At 41.3% G+C, this 24,149-nt stretch overlaps 1 protein-coding gene across 18 annotated transcripts in view; it reads right to left on the bottom strand.

Moving 5' to 3' along the window:
* The window catches only part of PTPRM (protein tyrosine phosphatase receptor type M), an 834,094-nt gene that overhangs the window by 61,099 nt on the left and 748,846 nt on the right, over window positions 1–24,149 (bottom strand). For all 18 annotated transcript variants that reach the window (XM_055238011.2, XM_055238031.2, XM_055238021.2 and 15 more), the window contains one exon: window positions 1,835–1,932. In XM_055238011.2, coding sequence (XP_055093986.1) covers window positions 1,835–1,932 — 98 coding nt within the window. The remainder of the gene's footprint in view (window positions 1–1,834; window positions 1,933–24,149) is intronic.

The following is a 24,149-nucleotide window of genomic DNA, read 5'->3' as shown; positions in this document are numbered from 1 at the left end:
ATATGTGGTTTTCCTCTATTTATTTCTGATCTGTTGCCAGAGGTCCATGTTATTAACCTTTTCACAAAACCAGCTTTTTATTTTGTTGAACTTTATTATTGCTTCTGTGCTGTTTAGTTAATAAATTTCTATTCATGTTTATTATTTCCTTTTTTCTTTCTTTGGTTTTGCTCTGTTCTTCATCTGTCTTCTTGAATTAGATGCTTAGTTGGCATTTCTTCTTTTCTAATAACAACATTTAAGAACATGTATTTCCTTCTCTGGTACCATGTTATTTGCATTTCACAACTTTAACACTATCATGACACTTTATGATTCACAGTTCTAATTATTTTCTGATTTTATTAGGTGTTTACTTTGACCCTGGAGTTGTGCTTTACCCCCACAGATCCTACCTAAATGAAAATGGTTTAACTTCCTTGTCAATTCCCTGGGCTGGCTGGTGCTCCTCTCCCTTCTCCCTCGTCCCTCTCCCTACCTCCACTTCCCCAGTTTGCCCTTTCTCTGAGGGTCTACTCTTTGTGGGTTTTGGTTCTGTGTGGCAGTCAACATCTAAATTCTTAGCATTGTACATGTCCACATTATTTCCTGCCCTCAGTGGGCTTTAAAACCCCGGATCCAAGATCACAAAGACTGACGCTGCCCACTTTCCCTCAACACTCACACAGAACCCCTTGTCCAGCCTGCTAAGGGTGCATGCAAGCGCTACACTCCCTAGGATCTCAAGTCCTCACTTTATTTCTGGTCTGTAGTAGCTGTCTTTATTAAGGGCTAAGCTAAACATTTAAAATATATATATTTGCGTATGCATGTGATATACATATAAACATATTAAAACACATATTTATATTTTTATCTAGAATTTCTAGATGTTTGTAGGGGGATTTTCAGGTTAATGTGCCATTTTTGCTAGAATTATATATTATATATATATCTCCTACTTATATTGTGTGTGTGTATATATATATATTCTACTTACTGAATAGTCTCATTATGAAAGAATTGTGATGTCTTTCTTCTTCCTCCTTTGTGCCTCCTGAAACCTGAGAATCTTAAGCGACAACCCCTTTATGGCTCCTGTCTCACTGTTTCAATTCTAGGATAACCTCTAGGCTGCCTTTGCTGAGGGCAAATCTCATGATGCCAACTTCTCTTCAGTTAGCACAACCATGGAATTCAACCTACCATAAATAAGGCAACTGCAAGCTGTGTGTTTGCTCATTTTAAAATTTCACTTTGTAAATAATCCTATAGCATATTACTACTGAGATTAAAACTATGTAAAAGTTTCCTGGTTAAATAAAAGCACTGCTCATAAACAGTTACTACGGAGAAGGTGGTACAAGACCTTCAGAAAGATGATGCTTTCCATTCTACAGGTTTGGAAACTGAGACACAGGAAAGGCCAATTTAAGCAAGGGAAGATGCTGGAATTCTAATCTAAGGATTGAATCTAGAGCTGCACACTGTTTTTAGAGCCAATTTTCTTCAGTTTGGGAATGTAGTCATGTCTAATGCAGCACCCATTGAGTTTTGACACTCAACAATCAGCATTCATGCTTAGAGGTATTTTTGTGCTCTCAATATAGCCCGATAACAACTGCTTTTAAATCTTGAGTGCCTTTCCTGTCTGTTGCTATCGCAACAAATGAAAGCAATTCAGGCTATGTTTACTGATAATTTATAAGCAAGTGCAGCAAGCAATAGGAGGAGCTGGAGTAGTTAATGTTTTTGGAAGTACACATAATACTTCAAAAGCTTGCCTCATGCCTTACTTTCTGTTACCAACTAGGCAAGGAACAAAATGGCCATTTGCAGCAGATGGTCTACTCACCCTTCCCACTTCCACAAGATTGGTCACCATGATGATGCTTGCAGTGTTTTCATGCCACACCATCCTCCAGAAGTCATAGATGGTTTCCTGCATTGGTCCTGCAGCAGAACAGAATAGAAACTTTTTGTTTTTTTTGTTAAGTTTCAACTGGAAAATTTCTGGGGCTTGCAAATACATCTATTAATACCCACATGCAGTTCCCTCACTTTTACAGATGGACACAGGTCTCTAGCGTCAATGCAAAAAGATACCCTTTCTAAAACTGCACCTATGGAAATATCAAATTTGTCATTTGTTGCTGAATTTTCTCATGTCATCAAACATCTGCATTTGAGCTCTTTCTACCCTTCTTAGACTACTACCGTGAAAGAAAGTTATTTCTCCATCATTTAGCTATTTATCTCCATAGTACTCAAGAGTGAAATTTTAAAAAATAGATAACATTACTCTTTCTGCTAACAATTGGCAGATATCCCAGGGAAGTGGTGTATAGAATGAAATGAGCCTCTATAGGAAAAATGGCCCCTTCTTGTTTCTAATATTTTTCTTATTCTGTGCTATCTGTCAAATTAATCTACTTTTTTTTTCCTGCTTGACTTTCTAAAGTAAGAGAGAGAAGTTAAGAGTTTTAAGCAGTTGCACTTCTTCTCACTGAACATAAAGATTCCTGGCAGAACGCGAATAGCCATCTACTTCCTTAGCTCTTGGGATCTGAGCATTAAAAAGCTCTTTCTTATGGCTGGAAAAAAAATAAAAAAGGAAGACTATATATTACAAAAGGCCAGTGCTACAGAGAGAATCAAGTAAAGAAAGTTGGAATTTAAAATTTCTTTTAATCCAGATTTAAAGAAACCCCAAACTCGACTTTGTGTCCATGCATACTTGAGGGTATAAATGTAAGAGTAGAAATCTTTATAAGACATATAGAAAGGTAAGGAAATGAGAGAAATGCAACTTCAAAGGCTTGGAGAGTCACACGATATATGTGAAATCATACAAATGTTCAGGGACATCCAGGACCAGAACCCAATTGTACTAGGTATCTTGACATTTCAGATTGCTGGAGCTGGAGCTCAAATGTTTGAATTTGAGATTTGCTTCTGCCTTTTAACTGGCTGTGTGATTTGGGGCAAGTTACTTAGCCTCTATGAGTTTCAATGTCTTCTTTCTTTATATACTGATCACAGTAACACCTCTCAAAGTTATTTTGAGGATTCTTGGAATTAATGTGTACTCAGGCATTTTATAAACAACAAAGCAATAGAAAGAAAACAAGATGAATTTAACGATGTTTATTAATAGCTGTCCTTTTGCTGCAGCCTGGACACTGAACAATAGTGACACACCCAGGGGGCCCTTCAGTCACTCCCCATCCCTCTTGACCAATTAGCAACCGGTTCTTGTGTAATTTTTCTTCTCCTTCTTCCCTGTCCAGGCCCCCTTCCTTTCCCTCCACAACACAAATTCCTATCATTTCTCCCTTGCTGCTTCTGTCTACACTGTTACCCTCCCCATAAAAGCTGACTTGCTCTCCTGATGTCTCTGCATCTAATCCCTTTGGGGAAGGGACCATGCACGCCACCTCCCACAAAGCTCCACCAGCCATTTTGGCCATGTCCCTTGGCATGTGCGTGCCATTCTCCTGATGTAGAGGCTGAAGATTTCAGTGACTTTAATCTAAGGTTACAGAGGGGACAAGTAAACATCGGATTCCATCAATCACTACAGTTCTGGCTTGCAGAGAGGTACATTCATTGTGTACTTAACAGCTTGTTACTTATTCACAAGGGGAAAAAAAAGCAGTGAGTTCTTCTTTGCGCAAACAGCCCAATGTGACCCCTGAATCAAAGAGCGGGGGGGCCTTCACTAGGTACACAGGCCTGTGCCACCTACTCAGAAACTTCCAGAAATAGTTCTGATGACAATGGCTCTAGTGGATGAATCAGAGGTCCCAGCATCATGGACAGCTTGTGCCTGCAGGAAGAGCAAAGCCACCTCCCTTGTCAGGGCCCAACAGGAGTCTTCTCAGAGACACTCTAGGCTAGGGGCCCCATTCTGCCTCCAGCATATTCCTCACTCACCCCTTCTTGCCAGCCGACATTCTGGGATTGCTCGGTGTTAAGACCCCTCCCGGAGGGGAACTCAGCCTTCTTCGTTTGCTGCTGTTTTCTTAGTGCCCTAGGAAATGCCTGGCACATAGCAGGAGCCCAGCGAATCAATGAATGGATGGTAAGTTTGTATGCATGTGTGTAAACCATATTACTATGACAGTGTTATGTTAAACCCATACTAGGTACTAAGTCAAATTAAGACGTGTATGTTTGTATGATTCCCTTTCTCAACTTACATTTCTAAGATTATCTGGAGAAGCTTGAAAACACAGCACCTTTCCTCCTTTCAATTCATGGAAAGGTGACATCTTCTGCAAGGATTTCTTCAGAAGGAGCATAATTATCACTCTGTCCTCATAGCACAGCCTTGGAGCTCTGGAATTAAACCACTGCTCCCAAGCACTATACAGATCATTCCTCAGTTTCCCCACCCAAGGCTCTGCTTCCGGCTTAGCTCAGTCCATCACCATAGGTAACCACAGCACAATCCTAGCTTCCCAGTGACTGTTCTCTATGGGAGGCAATGGTTCTCAACTCTAGCTGCTTATTAAAATTACTGTGGAGATTTTTTTAAATTCTCAGGTCCTAACCCAAGAGACTCTGACTGAACTGGGTTGGGGTGGGGGTTGGGTCTGGGTGTGTTTTCACATCTTTCCTGATCTGTAGCATCAAGGGCATCCGCTTCATCTTCCAGTATAACCATCGGGTGCTCTCCTATGGAGTTGTAACTGTGAAACACCAAAGATTTGTTCGTTCTGAATCTCCTGACTAGTCTAACCTTGCCTGCAAGCTCTGTGAACCATGGAATCCTGTTTTGCTCGGATGTAGAAGGAACTCTATTCATCACATGTCATCTAGGAACATGACCATGCCACCTCACCTCTGCGGCTGGGCATCAATTAAGATGGCCTGGGTTTTTACATGTTTACATAATTAAATTCGCATTGTCTTTAAAATAAAGGGTGTTTATAAGCACTAGCAGCTCACTTGGCTGATAATACACACTTAGTTTTTGTGATTTTCTTATCCATTGACCTACGCTAAAAAAAGATTAGGATACAAAAAAAAACTAGGTGAAATTCTTTTCAATGCTAAAATTAGATACGTGGACCCAGAAGAACAAAAAGAATTCGGTGTTAAAATCTAAAAACGAAATTGAACACAAAGATTATTCTAAATAGATCCCAGAAAGAAAAAAAAAGTGCAGGCAGAGACATCTCCCTGCAGTGCAGCTGGCCCCGCTTTCTCCTGTCTCCGCTCTCCTGCAGGCGCGGGGCGCTGTGCAGCCAACACTTGGTGGCCGTTCCTTCTGCCACACGCGTGGCTCCCTCCCTGGCCTGGTCACTGTGGTGGCTCAACTGTAAAATTGCTCAGGGGTGGGCACTGGTGATTCGTGGCTGATGATTCCAGACATTTTTCCAAATGTTCATTCAAATCCCGTTCTTTTGTGGGTTTTTTTTTTTTTCAGGGTAGAAAATAGGGAAGGTGCCCAAATAAGGTTTTTAACGCAGAATGTATCAATCCTGTTTTTCTTTTCTCTTCCACATATTTCAAATCATTTCCCAAGATCTCAATAAAGTATTACTCAGCTACCTGTCTCCTGGCAAAATCAGAACGTACCCTCCAGGCCAGGGGAGGGGTGGACTTTACTGTCACCAAGAGCTACTCCATTTGGATTCGGCAGCTCCTGGCGGGGTCTGAGTGACTACAACCATCATGAGCCAATATCACAAGTCCAAAGATGTGAGCCTGGTACACAGGCAGGCTCCTCTTAGCACCCACGCCCTTGAAGGACCTAAAGACAAGGGGAACAGCATGGGAGGTCAGTAAGCCTTTGCCTTTGACGTGTGACTCCCAAGATCGCTGTGGATTGCTCACAGAGTGGAGAAACAAATAAACTCCCAAGATTTTTCAAAGCAAGGAGCTCTGAAAAGCCTCCCTCTCTCAAGGTGTGAACAGGTGTGTCTGCAAGACAGGGCATTTGATTTCCGCAGTTTCTGGCTGGGGGGAGCCACTGCAATTGCTGTGGTGGTGCGTTTACAGATGTTTGCACAATAGGCAACACGGTTAATCTCAGCAGTTGTCCCCCTGTGGGAAATTTGAAAGGTAACATCTAGACATTTCAATAATATCAGGCCAGTAATACATTCCATCTCCTCCAACTGGCAGGCACACAGAGACCTCTATTGAGAAGGAAAGGTGCAGGGGGTCATTCTTGCCACCATCAAGTCCCAAGGGGAAAAGAAAGGGGGCGGAAAGTTTTTTTTTTTTTTTTTCAATAAAAACCATTAACAAGCAATGACAAGCATAAATGAAAGACATTCAAGGATGGGCTTTATTGTATGAGTTCTCTAGTTCATTTTTTTTTTTCAATAAAAACCATTAACAAGCAATGACAAGCATAAATGAAAGACATTCAAGGATGGGCTTTATTGTATGAGTTCTCTAGTTCATGGGAAGTGAGAGATATCAAAAATCTTCATTTCAACAATGTATGATATTCAGGTGATGGGGGCCCTAGAAGCCTACACTTCACCACTAAGCAATATATCCACGTAACACAACTGCACTTGTACCCCTACATCTATAAAAATGATCATTTTCAAACCTTGATGACTTGTACCCCTGCTTTTCACATTTGAATTTCTATACACTATGTTTCCTACGTTAACTAGAGCTGCTGAGAAGTCAAGGTCCCTTAAGCTCACAGTGGCATTTTCGAGTTTTTTGAAGAAAGATGATATAAGTACAAATTGGCATTCCATCATAAACAGAACAATACCTAATGTCCCTTAAACACTTACTATTTCCCAGGTCCTGTTTGAAGTAGTTTACATGTACTATTGCATTAAATTTAGAAAACACCATCCTATGAAATAGGTCTTATTGCTCACCCCCATTTTACTGACGGAGACTGAGGCACTGGGAAGTCAAACAAGCTGTCCAAGGTCACACAGCTAGTGAGCTATAGTGCTGAGTTTTGAACCAGGAGTCTGACTCCATTACATCATGCCGCCTCATTTGAACATCGGAAGCAACTCAGAAGGGCTCTACCAGACAGGTATGTACCACACAGTCCTCACAATCCCGGCAAGAAGAAAAACAGCAGAGAACCCATATCAACCACACTGAAACCACCTCTTTAAAGGCTTTTTTTTTTTTTTTTTTTTAGCATTACAATTTTAATGTAATGACATAGAACCTTGTATCTTTCTAGGTTTTCTTTTTTTTTTATTTTTTTCCATATATATATTTTTATTATACTTTAAGTTCTAGGGTACATGATCTCAGGTCACTTCCCTCCTTTAACTACTCCAAGGGCCTCCTACTGATACAGAATCAAATTCAGCTTCACAAGCACAGCCAGCCCCCAAGCGTCTGTGCTTACCCGGTAGGACTACTTCAAGAGCACAGCACACCCTGTTTCCTCCACTCCATTTCTGTCCCCCCTCCAAACCCCAGCCACCATGACAACTCACCTATTTACCAAGTGGATGAATACAACTCCCCAAACCCACATGGGGCCTCCCCTGAATCCGTTCCCTACCCCTCAGCCAGGGCTCATCTACGAAGACTGTAAATCCCGCATGTCATTTTCCTGCATAAATCTTCCCACGGCTTTCTGCTGCTCTCAGAGTAAGCCCTAAATTCTTTAATAAGGCAAATGCGGTCCCACACAGTCTGTGCCTGGACTGTATCAGGGCACCTGCCCCTCCCTGACCATCTATCTCCGTCACGCTCCTCCCCAGCGTCCTCCCGCAAGACCCCCCTCTGCCGATGCGTCAGTTAAAGCCTGCACGTCTCCTTGCTGGTTTCAGCTGAGCAGTCCGAAAGTCACTTCCTCGGGCCACTTTTCCAAGACCCAAGTGGAGGCTCCCTGTTTCTTCATGATGTTTAAAGTGAGTTGTGCTGCCAGTGTGTTTTCCATGCACATTTTCCTAACGTGGCCTCATGCCTAGCTTGCTTTGTTCATTTGTACCACTGTCCTGGCCCCAGTGGGTATGAGTGGCCATCCCTGCATGCAGCAGTTAAGCACTCAGCCTAATGTTAAATGCCAGGCATTCTGTGAGGTATGGTAGAGATGTAAAGGTGAGTCATACATACATGGTCTCCACCATCCAGAAGCTTGAAATTTTCTAAGGTAGAGATAAGATAAGAACAGCCCACACTCTCATGTAAAGTACAGTAAGGCAAACATCCTGAGACACTTAAACCTCAACTGATGTAATTCCAGCTACTCAGAGGCTGAGATGGGAGGATTGCTTGAGCCCAGGAGTTTGACACCAGTCTGTGCAACATACTGGGAACTTGTCTCAAAAAATTTAAAAAAACCCCTTCAAACTGAGCTATGCATACCCTTGGAGATACATAAAGATGATCCAAGGCATATATGAGTAGTTTTTCAAGTATTAATTTCCAGATACCTAATATCTATAAGGACTCTGCCAAAACTTATTCCCTAGGCAGGAGTCTCTAGCCTCCATATGCAATAGTCTTTCTTTTCTTTTCTTTCCACTTCTTTTCTCTTTTCTTTTCTTTCTTTCTTTTTAAAATGTATTATTATATACATTTTTTTGACGATTGCTCTGTTGCCAGGCTGGAGTGCAGTGGTGTGATCTTGGCTCACTGCAACCTCCGTCTCCTGGGTTCAAGCAATTCTCCTGGCTCAGCCTTCTGAGTAGCTGAGACTACAGGCACGCACCACCACGCCCAGCTAATTTTTGTATTTTTAGCAGAGATGGGGTTTCACCAACGTCTCGATCTCCTGACCTCGTGATCCGCCTGCCTCAGCCTCCCAAAGTGCTGAAATTACAGGTGTGACCCTACCTTTCCCTTTCCCTTCCCCTCTCTTCCTCCTTCTCTCGTCCTCCTCCTTCTTCCTCCTCCTCTCCCTCCCCCTCCTCCTCCTCCCTTCTTCCTTTCTCTCTCTCTGTCTGTCTCTGTCTGTCTCTCTTTCTTTCTTTTTTTTGAGACAGAGTCTAGCTCTGTCGCCCAGGCTGGAGTGCAGTGGTATGATCACAGCTCACTGTAGCCTTGACCTCCTAGATTCAAGCGATCCTCCCACGTCAGCCTCCTGAGTAGCTTGGACCACAGGCACTACGCCCAGCTAATTTTTGTACTTTTGGTAGAGATAGGGTCTCACTGTGTTGCCTAGGCTGGTTTGTAACTCCTAGATTCAAGCAATCTGCCTCCCTCATCTTCTCAAAGTGCTGGGATTGCAGGGATGAGCCACTGTGTCCAGCCTCACAGTACTCTTTCATACACTTGAAAAAACCACCTATCTCAAATATGACCATGGGGCACTGCCCAGGTGTAAAAACCTACAGCTTTGGGCTGGAATACTGGCTCCAGAAACTCACTTCCCTGTCTGAAACAATTCTGTGAGGAGTAAAACTTAGTATTTTGGCTTATGTTAAGATGTTCTGAACTCAGAACCCTTGAAGCAGTAGAGGTTGGTAATATTTATTACTATTTACTTATTACGAGACAGAGTCTGTCTCTGTCACCCAGGCTGGAGTGCGGTGGCGCAATCATGGGTCACTGTAACCTCTGGCTTCTGGGTTCAAGTGATTCTCCTGGCTCAACCTCCAGAGTAGCTGGGACTACAGGCATGTACTACCACGCCCAGCTAGCTTTTGTGTTTTTAGTAGAGACGGGGTTTTGCTGTGTTGGCCAGGCTGGTCTCCAACTCCTGACCTGAAATGATCTGCCCGCCTCAGCTTCCCAAAGTGCTGTGATTACAGGTGTGAGCTGCCACGCCTGGCCATATTTACTCTTTTAAATGGAACCAGAATGCTTTTGAGGAGTGCCAAATTTTCTTGGATGAAACCCGTAAGTGAAAGTTTCATGAGTTTTCTTTCAGGTTTGATATGCTTGAATCTGTAAGGTAGTTAAAAAATACTACATATCATAAAATATTTATCTTAATTACACCAATCCTCATTTTATCTTAGAAAATATTTCATACTGTCTATCTCTTATTAACAAATACACTTACATAAACATGTGATGAAAGTTTTCGATATCAAACTCAAATGTTTAGAGCAGGTGCGTAATTTCTTCAAACTTCTCTTGGGGATACACAAGAAGAAAAGTCTGAAGGCCAGGGTCGGTAACTGATGTATGAGGATGCCTGTGGCAGTCAAAGTCAGGAAGAGCTTAGGTCTGACTGGTGACGCAGCAGCAGGACTAGCATTGTTGAAGTCAGGCACATGCCATAGGTCTCAAAGGACAGGGTGTGACTCTGAAGGAGGGGAAGAGGGGAGGGAGGGTGGGGATGGCAGGTCTTCCAGCAGGAGCCACTTGTTGCCACTTGGGAGGGGAAGGAGACTCCCATGGGGCCCTCTTGTAGGAAATGTAAAATTCTGATAAGATTTGCAAGTTCAGATTTTAGGAGTGGAAGACAACAATGACAGATACTAAAAAAACATGACTAAGGAAAGTTCCAGTTTTAGAATCAAAGCTCGGGAAAAGTCAGAGAAAGAAAACAGAGGAAGAAGTGTTTGGTTGTTGGAACGCACTCTAGTGGGGGCACCTGTACTGCAAGGAGGTTTGATCAGGTGTGGGCTCAGCCTTAGGTGTGACCAGCCATCAGCAGCTGAGGATGAAGTAAGTGGGAAAAGGAGGAGCAAGGTACGGTGGGCTGAGAGAAATGGTAAACTGAGCCCAGCTACCCAAAGCCAAGTCCAAAGGCTCCCACTGAGCTCTCCTGCATGTTCCGGACAGATGCCAGTGTCCAGAGCGGAAGGGTCTACTTTTTCCATTGAACAAAACAATTCCTAAGAAACAGGAATATGTTGAATGTGAACAGTAAAGAACAGTGAACAAAAAGATCATGGTCTGTATTGATTAATGAGAGGGAAAGTTTAAACATATTTTACATATTTTATAATTTTACAACTATTATGGCAAGAACAGCTTCCTGGGCATCCAAATGGCTGGTGGAGATCTGCAGCAGAAATGTCCAGGCGGTGATGGGTCGGGAATCCAGCAGACAGCAGCAATGTGGCTGCAGGTGATGGCTCAGCACAGGGAGAGCCTGGGGGCAGGAATGTCAGAGCTTATAGGGCAGGGGGCAGGCCCTAAGCCGGTCTCGTGTGGCTGGCATGGCCAACGTGGGCTCCAAGGCTCCCCAGTGTGGCAATGAGGCTCAGGTGGGCTCAGGAACCAGGGGACTGGTGGATAGGCTGACCTCTTGATTCAGACCAGGGAGGACTGCGGCTGTACTAGGAAGACAGTGTTAAAACCAAGGGGGACTCTTGCCATCCCTAAAGCTCTGTCAGCAATAAGAGAACCAAGGCTTCTAGGCTGGAATAAGGGGAACCCAGGACAAGGGTGTTGGACAAATTAATAGGTACAACCAGATTGCCCCCCTGCCAGGCAGGTGCTGGATGCTGCTCTTTATATGCACGATCTCATTCATTCCCCAATACAGCGGTGTGAGGCACCTACTCCAGCCCAAGAAACAGGCTTAGGAGATGAAGTGCCTTTGTTAGAGCTGCACGGCCATTATGTGGCAAAGCTGGAATTCCATTTCAGGTCAGCCCAGCAACACTGTTCTGACTGCAGAATGAACTGAACTGCCCGAGACCAGGGCCCCTGTTTGAGCGCATCACCAGAATGTTTGTTTCTAGCGTGGTTCTGGGACCTGAAGGAGGGAGTGTGTGGTGGGTGAGGGTACACACTGAATGGCAGAAGTGCGAAGGGAAAGGGGAGGGACGTTAAGGCAAAGCAGCTGCAGGAAACCTGGGCTCCCTCCTTCGGGCACTGGCAGCCAGTTCCTTCCATCAGCAATGAAGATGGCTGAAGGTGGGACTTAACCACAGAAGACGACGAGTGTGAGAAGCATTTATTTTAAAGCCCTTGCTACATGAATAAAAGTGGTCCTCAATTTTTGATCCATGATTGCTCCTGTTGCCGTTGGCGATAATCTATAATAAGGGTTATGAAGTCAGTTACTCAACATTTAGAGAACTAGTTGTCCCTTCAGTGGTTTTCTAAGTTTTTATTATAAAGCTTTATGTGATTTTTCAATATGATGCTTCCATAATACTTAAGTCTATAATTTTACATTGAGTAGCTTTCCATTTTTACAGTAGTGAGATGTAAACAGTAAAATATGCCACCATGCTTTACAAACTGAATCTGCCTCATGTGTCACAGAAGCGGTAACAGTGACACAGAATATACTTGGCTTCAGCATTAATAATCCTTAATATCACTTATTTGATAGTTGCATTTGTTCTCCCCTGAGGCTACTTATGTTAAAAATCATGCAATTTTCATGAATAATTTTTTGTTTCAGCAGCAGAAAAGGAAAAGCAAAGTTGAGATGGGTGGGTGCAAGGGACGTGATTTGCTCATTATCCCGAACTGCTAAGAGTATCCCAAGAAAATTACCATTTAAAAGAAACAATAGAAATCAACTAATGAATTTCAAGCAAACACACTGAGAATTGTTCTATGATGGGGAAAACTCGGCGATACTTTAACCTAAAATCAAAAATATAACTGGTCTGTTAAAATCACATTTTCTAAGGACAACTCTCACATGAAAAACTCTTTATGTCTAGAATTACAGGGTGAGAAGTGTTCACCCGTCCACTGGAATTTTAATTTGGTGACAGTAAAAGAAGAGAAAAGCTGTAATAAAATATACCTTTTTAGAAGTAGTGTTGAAAGTGATGACTTAAATAATAAATGTTAAAGAGTGTTTTGTTAATAAATTACGGTGATGCCACACAATGACACAGCTCTTCTTCTCAACTGGAGTAGGTTTTCCTGTGACAAGAGTCTTTTCCCTTTACCTGGCCGTCGCTGGTAGGCAAGTACTTGCTGTTTGCCCAATTTCTTCTAAATTGCCTTGCAGGTGTGTACTCTTCTTATAACTAAAATCAGGCATACACTTTCTGCTGTATCTACGATTAGCCTTTTCTCCAGAGCACACAACCCACATGTTGATGCTTACATTTCACTCATTCCATTCCCCAAAATTCTCCTTTCAGACTGAAGTAAGAAAGTGTGACAATATAAACCATGTGACTATTTGTGGCTTTCTCTACATAACTAGTTTCATGGAATGTTTGTTTCTGGGTGTATTTCTAAAACATATGAAGTCCTCATTGGACACCAAAAGGTTATGTCAAATTTCATTAAGAGAAAATTGGCATTAACCAAACATTAATGGACAGGTTTTAAATAAACACTAAAATAGCCTGGGAAACCTCTGTCTATAATGTGCTATACAACCCTTCGACCATCATCTCTTTTTTCTTTTCTGGTTAATAATCTTTTCTTTTAATCATTTATTCAATTAAAACGATTATGAAATGTTTAAAAACAAAAAGGACAAATAATTACATAGTAGATATTATTTAGTATGTCTTAATAAAGATAAATTTAATCAACAGCCATTTCCTTCCTAAGAAATACAAGGAACTTACCATGTTAAAGCTCCTCTCTAAAACACCCCTGTGTAATTCTTATCTCAGGAACTGCTTTCAATGAAGCCTGTTAGGAAGGAACTTTCTGGTCTTTGGAATTAAGCTGTTTTCACTCACATGTCATCTGACTTTCAGTGTGCACCAGGGAAGCCTTCAGAACACTAAGACGTGGAGCTGGCACTGCTATCAAGGCTGCTCAATTTCAGCAAGACTTCAAAAACAGAAGGAAAATATGCTTTTCCAGCTTAGGATGCAGCTGTTGTCTTTCCAACCTATGTTTGTCTACAGTTTAAGAGTGAATAATGATGGCACTCTTTGTACTCTGGAGGGAGTACAGGATGTTGGTGCACACTTAAATGGCTCCTTTTGATACATCCTTCTGGAAGGAAGCATTAACAGGTGTAGGATGTATCAGCTTTTATGAAAACTATATGAGTACACACTTTACTAGGGTTAAAACCTCAACTGCTTCTCTGCTATTGAGAGATATGTCTTTTGGAACATACAAAATGATAATAACAATAAGCAGCTAATATTTATTGAGAGGTTACTTGCAGAGCTGGTATCTGAGCCTAGGCTGTGCAACTCTAGAGTCTAGGCTTTCATTAACCATTCTGCCTATTGTCTTTTAGTGGGGAGTGGACAGTCCTGGCCTAGTTACTGACATAAAACATGGTTGTATATGGAAGAAATTTTAAGGCCAAGTTGAAGAGATCTGATTGTGACTATGTTGCATAAAGCAAAGAGATATCTATGGGTAAAACCAATAATGGGGTGGTTTGTAGCCTAGCATGGCTTGCTCTCGGAATTGAAATGTTCCAAAGCATTTCTGGAAACTCCATCACCTAAAGAAACCACTATTTGAATTTTGTTCTTTTTGGATGACATTCAGTCCTCTTCCAGAATCAGACCTCCCTAGCAGTTATGTAAACTATTTCAGGTTGCAGTGGTACCACTGTGAAAAGGAATGCAAAGGTTTCTATTATTCTTGACATGGAAAGCAGGTCGAGAAAGGCAGACCCATCAGATTTGAGTGACGGGATACAGATTAGGGCTCCAAAGAGGATCTCTAATACAGAAAAGAATAAAATGGGGGTAGGTAGTGTGTGGCAACAATATGCTATACAATGCAGAGATAGAGACACTGCTTCCAGAGGAACCTTCAGTCCCTGATCCCTGGGACAGACCGAATGGCGGCGTGCATGGGGAGCTGAAAAGAGGGGCAGGAGAAAGTGCTATGGCCTCGGAAGGAAGGAACATGACAGATGTCCACAGCACAGAAGCATCCTGCTGGTGGAGGTACAGAGCATTCATCAGTGTCGGTCTCCAAAGAGAACGCTCAGAAACTGAGCTTGGGTACTTGTGCATGCTGTAAAGAGGGGAACAGAGAGAAGGCAATCAAGGACAGAAAAAAACGAATGGCAGCCTTCAGAATGGAGGGGTTTGGTGACCCAAAGGATCTGGCTGCCTTCTGTCAAGGAAGTAAGTGAAGGGAACAGCCTATATTCATATGCTTCAGGGGCTACTGCCAGAGAAATAAAAGCTTTCATTAGTCTCTATCTTCCTTAATTAAGCTCTTCTCAGTACACAAGTGGAATCCTCTTTTATTTAAGAAAAAAGAGAATAAATCTAATAAATGAATGAAACAGAGATAAATTGGCTCCCTAGACATAGCTCAGTGCAGCCAGTCTCAAATTTTCCATGGCAGTGAAGAGTGTTGCATGAGGAAATTTCCAGCAGCTTCCTTTTGAGTGAGAAGGCAAGAAACAAAAGTCACTGGTTATAGCTAGAAACTTCCTAAACTGTTTGCTGCCTTGAAAAACTTGTCCTAAACTGTGCCCATGGGTGAAAAAGAAACCTGGTGCCCAGATTTCTGGAAAAGTGGTTCTAGAGCTGCACTCGGTCTTATTTTTTCTTCTGCAAAACGGGGTAGGGGTGAAGAGAAATGGCTTAAAGAAGTTCCTAGGCTGGGTTCAGCGCCTCATGCCTGTAATCCCAGCAATTTGGGAGGCCGAGGTGGGAGGATTGCTTGAGGCCAGGAGTTTGAGACCAGCCTGAGCAACATAGCAAGACCCTGTCTCTATAAAAAATAAAATAGAAATTAGCTAGGCGTGGTTGCTTATCCCTGTAGTTCTAGCTATTCAGGAGGCTGAGGCAGGAGGATCCCTTGAGCCCAGGAGTTGGAGGCTGCAGCGAGCTATGATCATGCTACTACACGCCTGCCTGGGTGACAGAGTGACACCATGTCTCTTGAAAAAAATCTAAATAATTAAAAATCAAAATGAAGTCCCCAAATCTGTGGGTGCATTAAAATCACAAATTAGTAAGAGTTGGGTATCATTTATTTATACCTCCACACTGGGTAATTCTGAAGTCACTGGTATATTCCGGATCGTGTGCTGATCCAGCAAGTGACAGGTGCACAGAAACCTTTGTTCAATTTTGAATGAACCAGGCTGTAAAGGAGTAGCTTTGCTTTGCAAGGACTCATGGTGCCAGAGGCACGGGGAAGCCAGCACTTTGGAAAGTACATGGGTATTAGTTTCAGCTCTCTCCTTTTAAAGGGCTGAACCTGGGAGAAAGATGTAACCTCACAGTTTTTCTTCCTGTTGAATAAAAGGCCCTATGGGGGAACAGGTCTGTCTTAACATATGAGGTTTCTCCTAGGTTGAACTTTGCACACACTCTATTAAAATATGAACGTTAGTCCATGCAGTTTGCAAATACTTTTGCATATATGACTCACTTGAACTTATGTGGATGAAGGTCACTTAAATACAGTTCTGCTTTAAGTGTCAACTGTTTTAATAACAAAACAAGGAAACTGGACTGTGAGCTTAAAGTTTCTATCACCTCTAAAAGATTCTACAAATTTTCTACTTCAAATGAGGAACCCCTCTAAATCCTCTTGAAGGTTTAAAAAGCATTTATTTTAAGACACCTCAAATCTGAGTGCCTGCTTAACAACAGGACATCATTTATTTTCAAATTATTCTGTATTAACTTTGGTTCTCTTATTAGAGGGCCACATTTTCCTTATGGCATCTATAACAACATAGGTGGATGTTACCTAACATGCTCTATTTTTTACTTCATCTTTTAATTTTAACTCTTTCTTTAAATGTTCTCATTGCTAATGAGCAAGTTTATTTAGAGCACAGGGATGAGAAATGTCTATGAAAGTGACCATTTGGCTAATTGGCCACTATCTTTTGAAATTAATCTAGTGAAGAGAAATTATTGTTTAAAAGGAAGTTTCTGGATAAGCTGCTAATTGCAATTGTTCATTCTCTCTGGTAAAACCACAGATACAGATGGTTGGTAAAATGCAGGCAGGTTCTGTATAAACTTGGCCCTGGGTAGCTGGAATACTTATGACAGTGACTTTTATGGAGTCACTGTTTGCCTATATATAAATCACATTTTCTCAAAGCATCCCTATTTAAATTTGGAAACCAGAGAATGCTCCACTTCACTAGGTAATACTTTTAAATTAGTCTCAAATAGGACATAACAAATGAATCCAAAACATAACCTACAACCCACTGACAATGCATTAACAACTTTGCCAGGAAGCACAGTGTTAGCTAACACAGAATTTGCACTTGAAGTGCAAGCCGCACTGGTTCTTGGAAGAATAAAAACAAAAGTTGTTTACCGAAGACTGAGCTTTTGATTTAAAAAAAAGTTCTTTCAATTCTACTGAGAAATAATTTCAAGTGTTCATCTCCATCTGGAGGCCAGAATGCAGGAGAAAAAAACTGCTTTACAGACTGTGCAGAAGTTACACTGACATTCTGAGAACCCTCCACTACCAGAATGGCTTGCCCAGGAAAGTGAGTGCAGCATTCAAAGCACTATTATTTGTTGCTTCAGAGGACTGAAGGGGAATTTTGAGCTGGGAAAATATAAACCATATTTATCTTTTTGAAAAATCTTTATTAAAACTATACCAGAAGTATGTGGAATAAATGTAGAAGAAAAACAAATTGACGGCAAAAAGAATGAAGTCACTACAACAAAGTTTCAACTGTTTTGCAGTGTTTGAGGCTCTGTAAATATTTCCACTATAAACCTTCACTCCTCTCATTTTTATTATTTTCACATAAAAGTTTGTTCCTAGCTGAAAGCGTCTGGAGGGAACTTTTTAGGCTTCTCTTTTTCAAATTATGGACAAATTATAACTACAGACAAAACTGATTATATGTATCGGGACAGGGGTTACACAAACAGGGTCAGGGTAGAGCCAAGCAAAGTTAGTTTGACAAGATGGATGGTCTCTAAAAACAGGATTTGATTTACTGACATATGCAAAGAAAGTGTTTTTAAGAATAGAAGCTGACCAGCCCTTAACTTGAAACAGAAATAGTCAGAGATGTTGGAGATAATGCTGCCAAAGTCTATCCCAGGATTTTGGCTTTGCCGGGCCAACATGAGCCATCCTTTCTACCTGGCTGAGATATTCTACCGTCTAAGTGGTGTGTGGCACACGGTAAGTCCCAATCCGTTCATTTATTCATTCACTCATTCATTCTTGTATTCTTACTGAGCTTATGTTTTATGCCAGCTCACTACAAGACAGATGGTGCATACTTATTGAATCATGAATAAACTCTGCGACCCCTTCTTCGGATGCCCTGGTCATGATGAAGTGATCTTCTGCCAAGGCATCTTCCTCTTCACACAGAATGCCCCTGCCTGACCTTGGCAGTTCTGTCTGATGGGTGGTTACAGTTTTCATTGTAAATGACTATCTGGTATCTGGTTCTCTATATCAGTTCCTGTGGTCTTTGCCAATGTGACCTGGCATCCTCGAAGATGACATTGAGCATCTGGATGCTCTGAGCATAAAAGGAAAACAGTGATGGTGGTGATAAGGCCAATGGCATGTGGTGGGGGCCTATCTGGATGGCCAGTTCTCCACAGATCACAATCTCTATGAATTGTTCCGAGGCTTCTTAACTATGTACAGTTTAAGTTTATTCACATGTGAGAAATGAAAAGTTCATGTCACTAGCTATTTAGGGGTTTACATAAGACTACTTACATTTTGAAATGTGAACATATGCAATTAGTAAGACCTACTCTGCTTTGTCTGAGTATATTTTCAAGGTCAGCAAAAAAGGACATTATTTTGTAAATGGGCACTTACTAGGTATTAAAAAGAAAAGGCCCCTTTGCTGGGGCCTATGTCCAAAATGCTATTTCTTAGATTATATTCCAGGATTTTTATAGTTTGAGGCTTCACATTTAATTCTTTAATTCATCTTGAGTTGATTTTTGTATACGGTATAAGGAAGGGGTCCAGTTTCAATCTTCTGCATATGGCTAGCCAGTTATCCCAGCACCATTTATTATTCAATAATAATAATAATGGGGAGTACTTTCCCCACTGCTTGTTTTTGTCAACTTTGTCAAAGGTCAGATGGTTATAGGTGTGTGGCACTATTTCTGGGCTCTCTATTCTGTTCTGTTTGTCTATGTGTATGCTTTTGTACCAGTACCATGCTGTTTTGGTTACTGTAGCCCTGTAGTATAGCTTCAAGTCACATAAAGTGATGCCTCCAGCTTTGTTCTTTTTGCTTAGGATTGCCTTGGCTACTTGGGCTCTTCGATGATACTGTATGAATTTTAAAATAGTTTTTTCTAATTCTGTGAAGAATGTCATTGGTAGTTTGATAGGAATAGCATTGAATCTGTAAACTGCTTTGAGCAGTAGGGCCATTTAAACAATATTGCTTCTCTCTATCCATGAGCATGGAATATTTTTTCACTGTTTGTATCATCTCTGATTTCTTTGGGCAGTGTTTTATAGTTCTTATTGTAGAGTTCTTACACCTCCTCAGATGTCAAAAGCAATTGCAACAAATACAAAAATTGACAAATAAGACCTAATTAAAGAGCTTCTGCACAACAAGAAAAACTATCAAGAGAATAAACAGACAAACCTACAGAATGGGGGAAAATATTTTCATACTATGCATCCAACAAAGGTCTAATATCCAGAGTCTATAAGGAACTTAAACAAATTAACAAGCAAAAGCCAAATAACCCCACTAAAAATTTGGCAAAAAACAGGAACAGATACACTTGAAAAGAAGGTACCATGCGGCCAGCAAGTATATGAAAAAATGCTCAACATCACCAATTGTTAGATAAATGCATATTAAAACCACAATGAGATACCATCTCACACCAATTAGAATGGCTATTATTAAAAAGAAAAAATAACAGATGCTGGAGAGGTTGTGGGGAAGATGAATGCTTATAGAGTGCTGGTGAGAATGTAAATTAGTTCAGCCATTGTGGTGCCTGTGGGAAATTTCTCAAAGAACTTACAACAGCAGTACCACTTGACCCAGCAGTCTCATTATTGGCTATATACCCAAGGAAAAATAAATCATTCTATATGATTCATGCATGATTCAGATACATACATCCATGTGTTCATCACAGCAGTATTCACATTGGCAAAGACATGGAATCAACCAAAATGTCCATCAACAGTAGACTGGATAAAGAAAATGTAGTACAAATATACCATGGAATACTATGCAGCCATAAAAAAGAATGAGATTATGTCCTTTGCAGCAACATGGATAAAGCTGGAGGCCATTATCCTAAGTGACCAATCGCAGGAACGGAAAATCAAACACTGTATGTTCTCACTTATTAGTGAGAGTTAAACACTGAGAACACATGGGCACAAAGGAGGCAACAACAGACACTGGGGCCTACCTGAGGGTAGAGGATGGGAGGAAGGACAGGATTAAAAAACTACCTATCGGGTATTATGCTTATTATCTGGGTGACAAAATAATCTGTACACCAGACCTTCATGACATGCAATTTACCTATATAACAAACCTGCATGTGTACCCCCTGAACCTAAAAGTTAAAAAATAAATAAATAGCCCCCTACAAGGTAGACTATTTTCATCTTCATTTATGATGAGCACAGAGATGTTAAGTAACTTGTCCAAGGTCACACAAGTTACCAATGGAGGAACCAGGGTTGGGGGTTGAGTTCAGACAATGTAGTTCCAGAGTCTGTGTTCCAATCATTAAGCTATTCTGTGCTGTTTCTCAAAAACAGTAACAGGTCACGCATACATGGCATTTGCTCCATGCCAGGAATTGCTCTAAGCATTGATACATACATGAGTTAATGTAATCCCCAAGGTCACCCATGGGAAGCAGTATAGTGAGGTGGGGAGGAGCTTTGATGCTGGAGTTCAGTGGCTACACTTGAATCTGGCCTTTGCACTTCTAGGTCTGTGACTTGGAGCATGTTATTTCAAGTCTCTTTATCTCCCTTCCTCTCATTTATAAATTGGGGACAATCCCATATATCCCCCATATTTGTGGTAAAGATGAAATGAGCTCTGTATGTGTGAGTGCTGGCAACACTGTCTGGCACATGGTAAGGCCCTGACTATTACTACTATTTACCAAACACCAGGACTCTACCTGAAATAAGTTTAGGAAGTTCAAATACCCTTTCTGTGACAGCACAAGAATTTGGATCCCAGCCTTCTGGCTGTGGTACATGTGTTATTTCTACTACATCCTGCTTTTACAAAATAAACATCAGGTATGGGACCTGCTACTCTAGTCTCTGTCATTCAGAGAGAGCATTTTCTAACATATTATAATATGTTATAATTTCTAACATATTATATGTTTCACCTTGTTGAAAGGTGAGCAAAGGCATAAACTTTTCAGGCACGAATGCAAAATAACATATAGGCAGAAAACCCAGCCTGAGATGAACCGTAAAACCCAAACTGACCATGGTTCAAAATACTAACGATTATAACAATACTCTAGGGTATTTTACTACAGGGTTAGGCTAGTAAACATTTTAGTAATAGTTCGTTTAAGTTAGTAAAAATTTTGATGCTTTCAGGAATGTATTTCACATAGTTATAAACAATCTATGACATTTTGTTAACCCCAAGTATGGTTTTTTAAAAAGTAGAACTGCATGTTCTGCACATGTACCCCAGAACTTAAAGTATAATTTTAAAAAGTAGATTAAGTCTATGGTTTCTGTCTTATCCCCAAAGAGCTTTTAATGTTTCTGACCAAAGTAAAGTTCATAACCTGGGGTCCATAGAATTACTATAATTCATGAATAAAATTGGGGGGTGGGGGTAGTCCATGAACCACCTTAAATGAAATTTTCTTTCTGAGGAAATGATCTTGATATTTCATTAGTTTTGAAAGAAGTTCTGTGTTTTCCAAAGGTGAGGGACATTTGGGCCAGAGTGCGCAAGGCTGGGCGGTCCTATGGAAAACACGGTTGGGGGCACAAGGGTCTCCCTGTTCTCACGTGGGCATGGGGGCTTCTGTTTGGAGATCCTCTCTCCAGTCCTGGACTCCACAAGGGTGCTGTACAGAGCTAACACTGATGGAGACAAAAAGAAACTATATATGGCAAGATGAAGGCTAAGGTCGGAACCCCAATCAAGTAGCCAACCCTGTCAAATTAGCACAGTTCAGAAAGAAAGAAATGATGAAGTGGGCATTGAGGCACCTAAACTCAAAAAAGTAACGTGTGCATCTCAACAATCTATAGCTCAGGTTACAACATTGAAGACAATAATAATTAACATGTATTTTCAGACATGACTGTATCATCGAACATTTGCTTTTTATTGTGTTGTCATGAGAAGCATCATAACTTAGAAAGCAGGGGCTGGATCTGGATTAACCATATGGTTTTGGGGGGTGGGCATGCAGTACACAGGAAAGAGCACACCAGGCCTGAGCCTCTTTCTTGGGGGATCCCAGTGCACACATGACTCTGGAAAATGCTCACTTAGAAGTGAGGAAGGATGCTCAGGGCTGGGCAAGACATGTCTAGAACAGACTCATAGCACTTTCTTCAGTAACAGCATTACATGGTCTTTCCTTGAGTTATCTGACTCTTGAGGTAAGGTTTAAAATGAAAACTAAACAAAGCCGAGTGCAATGGCTCATGCCTGTAATCCCAGTGCTTTGGGAGGCCACGGTGGGAGGCTCCTATGAGCCCAGGAGTCTGAGATCAGCCTGGACAACACAGATTTAGGGAGATCCTAAATCTACAAAAAATAAAATAAAATATATTAGTCAGGCGTGGTGTGCAACTGTCCTCCTAGATGCTTTGGAGGCTGAGGTGGGAGAATTACGTGAGCCCAGGAGTTCAATGCTTCAGTAAGCTATGATCCCACTACTGCACTCCAGTCTGGGTGACAGAGTGAAATCATGTCTCTAAACAAAACCAAACAAAAATCAAAAGAACACTTATCCAGGGCCCCCATGGCTGCCACCATGAGGCCAGCAGGTGTTCTATCCAGTCGGTTCTTATGTGTGTGGCTTCACCCAGCTTGCAGGCCATATAGTCTCCAAGGTTGCATTTTGATTGTAAAATACGATCACTTCTGGGCAATCCTACCCACTTGCATGCTCTTCTGCCCTTCACTTGAGCCTGCTTTTGAAATCTCCACTCTGCCCTGCCTCTACATACAGACATGCAGTAGTGGACACGACTTCCTCTCCTTTGAGCCCCTGGTTTGCTAAATCATAAATCTTGAATGTTACTGTTGCACTAATGTCTGGTCAGTCGGACATGATGAAGTTAATATTGTGTCATCATATATTAGTGGCCGGACAGAAAACAATTAAACAAAGGGGAGATAGGGAGAACATATTAATACTAAAAAAGCAACAGATCTGGCTTGAATGGGATGCTTTCAATTTGCAGAAACATCACCCATTATTATCAAAGGTCAAAGTCAGTTACAGATAGAAAAATCAATAAAATTGAGGGTGGATGGGAGGAGGAGACCCAATACATAAATTTGTAATATGTCCTCTGTATTGAAGGAACTTGATGAACATCTGTGCATTACTAACTCTTGGAAGTAAAACTGGTTGTCAGCGAATTGGACCATTTGTATAGTTTCATAGGTTCCTGCTGTGAATATATTTTAAAGAATTATGTTAGCGAAAAACAGAGGAAAAATAGAGCAAGAAGACATTAAAAGACTGCATCTGCCTGTTGGTCTTCATCACCCATTTTGTTGTCCTCTTGGAGGTATTAATTTTTGTTTGTTTGTTTTTCAATGAAGGTGATCTACAAACATATTCTACCTGTCCATGCCAATTAGTGCAGATTATCATCAGTGATCTTGATTACTGGTGATCTAAGGCTATTAGTCCATTATGCTTGTGGTATATAATAGAAGATTCTAGCTTTCTCATCTGAACATCATGGTCTGAATGTATTATTCTTAATATGATATGTATAGTCTTGACTGCACGTTAGATTAAAAATATTCATTCATTTTTCCTCCTCTCCCTGCACCACCACCAGCAGTGATGTTAGTACTGTCAGTTTGAGAAGTCCAATCTGCAGCCCACCTTGTACCAGGGAAAGGCTGCCACGACCTGGTAAACAGGGCATTAGTCAGTGCCCTTCTCCATTAAGGGCAGACTGGTTGTCTACTGCAAACTGATGACATTTGCTATTTCTTATCTGCTTACAAATACATTTGCTCATTAACACTAGAATGCTGCCAGAGAGGGTTACTGAGCTATTAAGTATCACTCACATAAATTCTGCAGAAAGTGCCTTCTCTAGTGGCATTTCTCTTTAAAGAATAATCTCCTACAGGGGGAGAGGGGCAGAGAGAATAGACAAAGGGAAGGAAGCCTGGTAAGGGGCCATGTCTAGACCTTGGCAGTTTCAGTCTCTACTTTAGCTGTCCGTTTAGT

This window comes from Symphalangus syndactylus, chromosome 1 (assembly GCF_028878055.3).
Source record: "Symphalangus syndactylus isolate Jambi chromosome 1, NHGRI_mSymSyn1-v2.1_pri, whole genome shotgun sequence".
NCBI classification, from domain to species: Eukaryota; Metazoa; Chordata; class Mammalia; order Primates; family Hylobatidae; genus Symphalangus; species Symphalangus syndactylus.
Note: the sequence above shows the minus strand (reverse complement) of the source record. Positions and strands in the feature narration are given on the sequence as shown.